Genomic DNA, 9305 nt, shown 5'->3' on the forward strand with positions numbered 1-9305 from the left:
TCCATCTACCATTTCGATTGATAAAGCTATGAAAGTAGATTTGTCCATGTCATGACTACGATACTCAGTCAAATTGCATGCCAACCGATTTTTATTTAAACGATCCGACTGGTTACCACTTCTACTCATCCCCCAAAGAAGGACCGAGCCCGAGCCCAAAATGTTGACATAGTTTTATCCCTAACCCTCCTCCCCAAAGGAACAAAAACTTACTGGGTACCTAATTTCAAACAGAGTTTTTCAGTTATAGTGGGCTGAATAGAACCCGCCCCTAATCGTGGGTCGCTTTCGCCTCGCTTTGCATGTTCAGCGTGCATATTGGCCAGGACTTTGCAGCAAGGATATACGTATGAATGTATATTTGTGTGTGTATGGTAGTAACACAAAAACAACGTCGACTGCCAGTTGTCAACGCATATCCATTTTTGGCTGCAGAACAACCTCCAACCCTCTGAAGGACCCCCAACTCCTGTTGTTTGGCCTGGCCAAATAGCAACAAACGAAGCCTGTTAAGTGTCCCCTCTTTTTGGTTTTCCCGGCCCGGCCGCCACTCCAATCCCTCTGGTTTTTCCGACTGCACCACACACATCCATCCCCCCGAGTCCTCGGGCATACACAAATTTTCAACATTTTCGCTAATATTTCCGCTGCCGTTCATTTTAATGTGAGATCCATTTGTTTGCTTTGCTGGTGTGTCGCCAAGTTGCCTCTATGCGGGTCAGTTGGTTTCCTGTCCACTCCGGGTTATTATGGCTGGTCCTCGGGGCATGTGGCTCGCTTTGGGTGGTGCTGGTGGTGCCTGGTGGTGGTGGTAGTGGTGATAGTGGTGGTGCTCGGTTGTGGTGGCCACCCCTTTATGTTGCGGCGCTTATCGGCTGTTTGCGGTTTTGTTTTTTGTTGATTTAGTGGGGCAGCCTGTTGAACTTTTCGCTCCAGTGCGGCGACACTAGACAGGACACACCCAATACTAATACCCAGTGGGGCGGTCCCACTTTGGCTCTACTCCATCAAGCTTACCCAATTCATTCCATATCTGCATGCGACAACCTCATTTAGTTTTTATTTAATATTACAGCTTTTTAAAAAGTATTCATTAAATTGTTTGTACATATCTTTAAGAAGGAACTTGAGCAACTTATTCATAATTGACACTTAATAAATTAGCAAATGTTTATATTTTCAATTAATTAGCGAGATATAATTAAACTATAATGAATGTTATGAATGTTTAGTATGTTAAATTTCTTACAAATTTGCGTTAAAGTGGCGCCACCTGTACGAAATATAAATGAGCTTTGGTACAGCGATATCTAGCTGTTGACTCAATGTAGACATAGATGGCGCTAGTGAAGGAAGTCGTGTATAAAATAATGTATAATATAAGTAAGTTATAAGAGCCTTGAAGTAACCGGAATTTTTTTTTACCATTTGGGGAACCGCCGAAAAAGGATCGTTTCCAAGCCACTTTAAGAGTTGAAATATCCTAGAGCTTAGAATCAAGATTAAGTTCACGCGAAGTGTAGTTTTAGTCAATATAAAAAAGCACCTTCAAAAGTAATCTAAACAAATTTGTGGTTAAAAGCATTATAAGCAAAATGTTAAAGTGGTTATTTTTGATAACAGTTACGAAAACTTTGCCAGAAATTAATGGCCACGTAATTCGAAAATTGGGATAGAGAATTACAAGTAAAGGTCAGCGTTGTGTAATTTAGTAGCTTTTTATTATCCAGGTTTTCCATTCGCGACCATATTTATTATCAATTAAACGCAAGTGGTAGATGGAACACTGTGACGTAACAAGGAAAACCCAACCGGATTTTCCGGCGATAGACTCCTCTATGAACCTTCCCCTGGCAAGTGGATTTTTAAATATCGCCAGATGGAAAACTGGATGGCTTGCCAGATGAACGGAAACGAAACTGATTGGCACATGTGGTGTGCAAAATTTTGAGCTCCACCGACTGTAACGCCACCGCCAACGCCAGAAAGTTGTACAATTATGCAATCGGCGTTGGCCAGTCGTTTGCATGTCCCAGTCAATTGGCGAGCGTGACTGCAGCTGACCGAGTGAAGGAAATCACCTAAATCTACTGCTTATGGCACTCGCCATCTCCGTTGATCCACATATTTAGCGGCTAATCTGCCAAATACTCGCAATCAAGCGGCGTTTGCTTGTTTCTGGCATTTATGGACTTATATATACTCGCACTTGAAACATATTTAGGAAAGCATTGCATATGATTCGGTATATATTAATAATTCATACCACATTTTCCCATTACTGTAGCATTGACCTACTTGTTTCATGTAATTTAATTAAAATCTAATTCTATACTAATAAATGTTTTAGATATGGAAATATTTCAGTGGGCTTCAACATTACACCAATCATCTTATTAAAAATTGTATAATATCATTTATCATATTATATAATATTATATCATATTTGGAATATTTCTGACATACTTTTTCATTTTATTGGCAAATGATATTGGTGAAATAATATCCACTGCCCGCCTATGTTTACTTTTTCACTGCGCTGGGTCAGTGAACTCGAAGTGAACCAGTTTGGTCGCCTGCATTTCCGCAAGTCTTTTCGGTCCAAGTGACCCAAGGCGCCAGTGCGTCTCATTATGCGATCGATGAATTGAAACGGCGATCAAATTAATAGCCATTCGACTGCTTATGTATGCAAATGACACATCCAAGCGCCGCCGATGGCACTGGGCCATAATAAAGACATAAGTCATGCACTCGCTTTCGTATGGAAATGCGTTGCATGAGAGGTTCGTGCCTTAAGTCTTTTGTTTTGGCCGAAACGGTGTCAACATATTGCATCTGACCTTCAAGAGAAAATGAGTATGGGATGGGCTTGTGTAATCCATGATTTGCACTTTGCTCGATCGCGATTGTGCGGAAACTGTAGGAAGTGGAAAATCGTTTTCAATTGAGGCACCCAAACTGGCGGACCAAATTCGCCAAATATGGGCAGAAACAAGAGCGATGACAACTCGACATCCCAACGTCTCGACTCTAGGCAATCCACACGCATTTTGTCGGAGCAGCTCGTCCAGCTTCCTTGGCGGCATTTGCTTAGTTTTCGGTTGACAAGCAGGAAGCCGATCCCAATCGGAAGTAAGGGGACCACAATAAAAAAAGGTGTCAGTTCATTGGCATGTGTGCGATTGGCAAGTGTGATTGCCTGGCCAATGTGACAGTGTGGGCGGCAGACACGCCCCATCCACTTCTTGGGGGGCTGACAGAGTTATGTGGCCACCACCCACTCCCACTTCCCAATTCCCAAACAGGCCGACAATCTGCGATCGCTTTGGCAATCGTTTTGGCAATGCAAATCAGCCAACGCAGCGTCGCCAGAGGTAGGAAATGCATGCCAAATGTTGCTCCAATTTTCATGCCGGAAGCAATTACAGATGGCGGACACAGAGAAAAAAATCCCTTTGAAATCTGAAGCAATATACAGTAAATTTTACGAAATCCTACAGAAAATGTTATAATGTTTCTCCTAGGATATATTAAATATTAATGTTTGAAATCAGCTCTAAAATCTAAAATCTTAGATGGCCAACTTGTTTTCTTCCTGTGCAACCACAAGCACACCCTTATAGCTTTATACTAGAGCTGCGCATATATTGACCGATTACCGCCGACGATAAGATGAATAATCATGAAAGGCATAAATAAATAAATAAAACGCCACATCACGCTGTTCGCCACACGGAGTGGGGGAAAGTAAAAGTGGTTCAACACCGTCTGGAGTTTTGTAGTTTGCTGTTTGCAGTTTGGAGTTTGGCGTTTGCAGTTTGGATCACAGAGCATGGAGTTCGCAGTGGCGATGAGGAGGCGGAGGACATGGTCTAAGCCGAACGCATGGCCATGGGCAAGTTGTTACGCATTTCAGTCCAGTTTTGTGACTCCACTTCCTGAAAGGGGACACACTGGCGGCCGCTCTATGTGTATCTCAAACTGATGAATATTAATATGATTTCATTTTGTCTGCTGGTGTGTGAATCATGTTTGGCACTTCCTTGTACGGAGGGTGGAACTAGCTGTCAATGGCGGAAAATGATGGCCAGCTATTAAGGGAGAAAGGCTGCGGTGAAAGTCCTGGCAAGTGGATGGTTCTCTGGCAAAATACACACACATGTATACATTCGATGGTAAATATTTATATTTATAGATCCAGCGACGTTATGCAACTGATTACTTCCCACTAAGTGAAACGGAACCAGACCAGGTACAGGCACGCACCTGGAACTCCATATGCTGGCCAACAGGTGGGCTATCCGCTGCTCATTCATTTGAAATTAAATCAACATGCAATTAACTTGCTTTTGGCCAAATGAATTGAACCATTTATAGTGCTGTATTCCGCATGTCTTGCCGTTGCGGATCCCATTGAAAATGTGGCAGGAAATGAATCGGAAAATGAAATGAAATATGTTGGCTATTGTCTTTAAAGTGTTGCCACATTGCTGGATTGCACATGCAAAAATGCAATAGTTTTATGGGGATCTACGCCATAGACACGTCCACGAGCATTGCCCTTAACCGAGTTGGGCCTCAATGGACAATAAATTACATTAAAAACCATCTAATTAATGCGACACCACTGGGAATATCAAAACGCAGACGTGACGACCTTCGATTTCTGGTCGATTGAACAATAAGAATTCCCAAAAATACAAAACTACAATAATCACAAAAACCCGAAGACAAACGCAATAGGCTCGGACTTGATTTTTTCTTTGGTTTGTTTGTTTCGTTTATTTCACATTGCGTGCTATTAATTTGCATTGCCCAAATGTAGTCGTTGATTTTGAACTTTTTTATTTTTCTTTCCATTATTGAGATTTATAACATTTATGGCCATAAGCTTTCGGGGCGATTACAACATTTGGAGCAGACCAAGTCACGTCTCCAGGTCTTAAAATGTGGCCAAAATAGTGGCTTGTACGGGAAACCAGAGAGGTTTTCATCAAGAGAAAAAGTGGTAAGCCGGCTTAAGCTTTGCGAGCAAAAGCTTCGTCATTGTTTACACACGAAACCGTTATCAAAATTCAAGGTCTGACTTCGCTTTTAACTCTCATTTTCACCGGAGACAGAGAGTCAGAGATTTGGAGAGGTAACCACTCTCATTTCGCCGGCTGCACCTGCGCGTTGTGTATTTAACCGTAGGTGCCCAATCTTCAGCGCGACAGTCGATTCCACGAAAGTGGCCAAAGTGGTGGTTACAACCCATCCCAAGTGGCTCAAAGTGATCAATATATATATTCATAAGAGACCAGCAAATAGTGCATATACCGATAGTGCCTTAAGCGTTTTACCAGCTGTAATCGGGAGCCATGAGGATCCATCGGCATTTTGTGGTAATTACTCAAATAAAAAAAAGACTAAAGAAGCCAACAAACAAAAAAATGTGCAAAAGTGTCGCGAAATGGAAATTAACATGGAATTGGGGTTGCGGGTGCTGGGTGCTGGCTGCACAAGTGGAACTAATGGTGTACTTAGCCAAAAGTTGGCAATTATTTCATTTAATTTGCATAGGCGGCCGAGTTGGTGTGGCAAGAAATTTAAGGGATGTACGCTTCGGTGCTTTTTTCTAAGACAATTTTGAAACCTTGGGCGTGCAAGGTGAATTGCAATTTGGTTATATCTTTGTAAATTGTTTAGTAATCATGTAGCTTATGTGTTTGTAATTTAAGTTAAAGATGTAACAATAATTTAATTAGATGCAATAGGTTGTCATACATCTAAATAAGTAAAATTAGGGACGGATTTACCGATAATATAAATATCACAATTTTTTAACTTAATTTGAATTAGTAGCAATAAATACACTTGAATTAGCAATAAACACATTTGTCTAAAACGCTGATATAGTGCATATTTCCTAAATTATTTTCTGTATTGTATATGCATTTATACAAATAAAATATTTGCTTTTAAAAAAACTAAGGGACTGTTAAGCCAAGTAAGAGAAACACTTTCTTCCTGTGAGTCTGCATTTGTCAACAGCACGATCCATGCATTTTTCATTAGTCTTCAGGTGCCCAAAGACTTTCCGGCGATTCCCTTCCGACTTGCGCCGCATTGTCAACAATTAAAATCGCGATCGTTTCATTAGCGACCAGGGGATATACCATATGGATATATATACATATATATACGTATCCGTGGGGTGCAGTGCGGAGTCGCAAACTCTTTTCCCTCACGACCGATGATCCAACTGCAGGCGAAACCAGTCTGCGTAGCTTTCACTGCCCACCCAAAAGTGAGCAAGCTGACACGATCGATCTGCTACAATTAGCACTATCCGATGAGATAATTTTTGCTGGCGCTAATTTTCATTTCATAATCGGGCCGGGTCTCGTTGACATTTATGCGCAAATTAATTGGGATTGGGCTTTGGTTGTGGGCTTTTGAAATTGTACCCACAAATCGGGCTAATTTTGCGAAATCACGAAGGCGTTCCTCTGACCTTGTTGGATTCTCCAAATGCAGAGATGGCTTGCGTCATTTAGCCAACAGTTCCATATTTATCCGAATAATACAAAAAACCCTATTTACATAATAAAACAAATTGGCCAAATAAAGAGGGCCCGGACCCGAAAAGTCTTTGGCCCGGCCCGATTTGTCATTAGCTAGCCCTCTTGACCCAGGTCAGGCATTGTATGAAATTATAAACAACTAGCGTTATGCAACATTTCTCTGTCGGTCGCCCGAAAAAACAATGCCAGACTGTGACCCACTTAAAACTTGTTTTCAGTCACTCACCTTTCTTTGGAGAATATGGAATTCATTAACATGATCGTTGCGAATTCAATTCAAACAAGCTTTCTTCATGCCCGAGTTCGTTGTCTCAGTCTTTTGATTTTTATCTATCAAATGTTCAAGTGTTAACTACAAGCATACACTTCCTGGCTCATTTCAGTTGGGTCTGCTCGGTGTGCTCTGTTTGGCCATCGGAGGCAGTCAATCCAAGGCTGTGGTGGATCAGCAGCCTGCCGCTTCCCAGGTGGACAGCAAAAGTGTTGCCCAGCAGAGGATCGATCTGGGATTGGGTCTGGGCGATGCCCTGATCCACGACCATCACGACCATCACGAGCACATAATCGAACATCACGAACACCATCACGAGCACCACGACCCCGGGTACTGGAAGAAGAAGGTCACCTGGAAGGAGGGATGGAAGAAAATTTGGAATCCGGCTAAGAAGCAAATCTGGAATCCTTCATGGAAGAAGGTGAGGAGATTAGTCTATAATAAAATAAATCTTCTAATGTACCCCTCTTATAAAATAATACTCTTGTCTTTAATCTATCACAGATCTGGAAGCCACATTGGGTGAAGGTGCCCGGTTGGAAGGAAATACAGGTTCCTGCCTGGAAGCAAATTTGGGTAAGATTCTATAGTTAACTCTCATTGGAAGTGTACTTATGTATATGTTATATCCTAGGTTCCTCACTGGAAAGAGATTTTAGTGCCAGCCTGGAAGGATATTCAAGTACCCGATTACAAGCAGATTTGGACCCCAGAACTAGTCAAGGTAAAATAGAATCTAAACTTCCTCGAAGTGGATGTCGCTAAGAATCCTTTTAATTTCTAGGTTGGCATTCCCGGTGAAAAGTACTTGGGCAAGGATCACGAAGGCTGGGAGTACACCAGCCACGATCTGTGGAAGAAGGTTGGTTATAAGATACATTTGAAGTATAAGAATGCCCTTTAATCACTTAAATCCGGAATTTTTAGAAAGTGGTCTGGAAGTCGCACTGGAAGAAGATCTGGAAGCCAGCCAAGAAGCAAATCTGGGTTCCTGAGAAGAAATTGGAGTGGAAGGAGGCATGGAAGCAGTACTGGAAGCCAGCGAAGAAGGAAATCTGGACCGATAAATTGGTATGTTTATCACTCTCATTTAAAATGAAATCCTAACTAAATATTCCAACTCTGTGCAGGAATGGAAGGAGGCATGGAAGCAGATTTGGGTGCCCGGCTGGAAGGAGATCTGGGTGCCTGGATGGAAAAAGATCTGGAAGCCAGTGGTCATTTCGGAATGGTTCCCCTCGCCCGATCACCACGATCATCATCATGGGCACGGTTTTGATTGGGATCGCAAGGACACAGGTGTCACGGCCACCAAGTCGGCCGATGGCAAAGATAAGGTGGTGTGGAAACGAGATGACACCAATGCCGCCGGCAAGCCAACATTGCTGCAGCCAGTGGCCAGCGCCGACTTCCAGGCCAAGTCTCTGGAGGCAGCCAAATCCCCAGTTGCAGTGCCCGCCGCCACCTCGCAATCATTCAAGTTTCCCGGCGCGTAGGAGGTCATTGCATCAACTAAACGGTTGCATCACAACGCCCGGTTCCAAGCTCCTTGTAAATAGTCGTAAACCAGTCGCTAGCTCATAAGGCCATCCATTTCCACTTCCATTTGCCTTGGCGCCACTTTAAATTATCTCTAGACTTTAATTACCAGTTATTATACAAAACAATAAACAACTAAACATTAAATACTCTTAGCCTATGTTTCAGTCTCAGTGCTATTTGTAGGAGCGAGCCTTTTCCGCCTCCCATTCGTTGGGCACATTGGGCAGGGGCACCCACTCGTTGTGAATGGTGGGTGTCCAGACCTTCTTCCACACCGGCTCGTAGATCTTCTTGGCCCGCCAGTACTTCACCCAGCGCGCGTTCCACGTGGTCTTGTTCGCCCAGAAGCCATCGGCCTGCGGATCAAGGGTGTCTGTGTGGCTAACGCTGGGTTTTTTTTTTCGAAAGGGAGAAAGGAGGATGGATTAGTTAGTGAAAGTGGTCTAGTGGCTGGATAGTTGCGTAATCCTCTCACATGGTGGTAGTCTTGCCGGCCAGGCAGTAGCTGAAGAAAATGGCCAATAACACTGTCAGCATCAGCAGGGGCTTCATTTTAGTCCATGGATACGCCATCCTGTCGCCACTTTTCGCCACTTTCATGTTTCGCAATCGACTGGCGCGTCTATTAGCCAATCTTCACGTTTTAAAGGCCCTCCGTTTCACGGCAAGCCGAGCGCCCTAATTGTGATTCAGTGCGTCTGTGCAAATGAATTGCAAATTCCCGCACTTTGCACGATCTGATTGGGTTGTGAATAACCCTAGATGCCTTATATAACACACATTTCTTTTCGTTCATTTTGTAGTTTATTTTGTTTTTGTTGCATTTCTTTCTTAAACTAATGTAAAACGCTGCAAACGATAATCTGTATGTGTGACAAAGCTTAGGAGTTACAATTTATGAGGCCGTCGCGTCTCAACCG

General features: G+C 42.9%; 2 protein-coding genes across 2 annotated transcripts; one reads left to right on the forward strand and one right to left on the reverse strand.

Moving 5' to 3' along the window:
* Window positions 1-5218: 5218 nt before the first annotated feature.
* On the forward strand, window positions 5219-8534 carry LOC6531355. Its single transcript, XM_002092122.3, has 7 exons — window positions 5219-5387; window positions 6953-7264; window positions 7348-7419; window positions 7478-7567; window positions 7628-7705; window positions 7771-7914; window positions 7974-8534. Exons 1-7 carry the CDS (start codon window positions 5364-5366, stop codon window positions 8337-8339), a joined length of 1086 nt encoding a protein of 361 aa, XP_002092158.1. The 5' UTR covers window positions 5219-5363; the 3' UTR covers window positions 8340-8534.
* On the reverse strand, window positions 8471-9085 carry LOC6531356. Its single transcript, XM_002092123.3, has 2 exons — window positions 8861-9085; window positions 8471-8772 (listed from the first exon to the last, which is right to left on the reverse strand). The coding sequence occupies exons 1-2, from the start codon at window positions 8983-8985 to the stop codon at window positions 8559-8561; spliced, it is 339 nt and encodes a 112-aa protein (XP_002092159.2). The 5' UTR covers window positions 8986-9085; the 3' UTR covers window positions 8471-8558.
* Between the last annotated feature and the right edge of the window lie 220 nt (window positions 9086-9305).

This window comes from Drosophila yakuba, chromosome 2R (genome assembly GCF_016746365.2).
Source record: "Drosophila yakuba strain Tai18E2 chromosome 2R, Prin_Dyak_Tai18E2_2.1, whole genome shotgun sequence".
NCBI classification, from domain to species: Eukaryota; Metazoa; Arthropoda; class Insecta; order Diptera; family Drosophilidae; genus Drosophila; species Drosophila yakuba.

Bases quoted from the DNA above. Each gene is read 5' to 3' on its own strand.
- LOC6531355 (XM_002092122.3), top strand. From the start codon at position 5,364: ATGAGGATCCATCGGCATTTTGTG. The intron at 7,265-7,347 runs GTGAGGAGATTA...AATCTATCACAG, and splicing joins GGAATCCTTCATGGAAGAAG to ATCTGGAAGCCACATTGGGT. The intron at 7,568-7,627 runs GTAAAATAGAAT...TTTAATTTCTAG, and splicing joins GGACCCCAGAACTAGTCAAG to GTTGGCATTCCCGGTGAAAA.
- LOC6531356 (XM_002092123.3), bottom strand. From the start codon at position 8,985: ATGAAAGTGGCGAAAAGTGGCGACAGGATGGCGTATCCATGGACTAAA. The intron at 8,773-8,860 runs GTGAGAGGATTA...AAAAAAACCCAG, and splicing joins GCCGGCAAGACTACCACCAT to CGTTAGCCACACAGACACCC.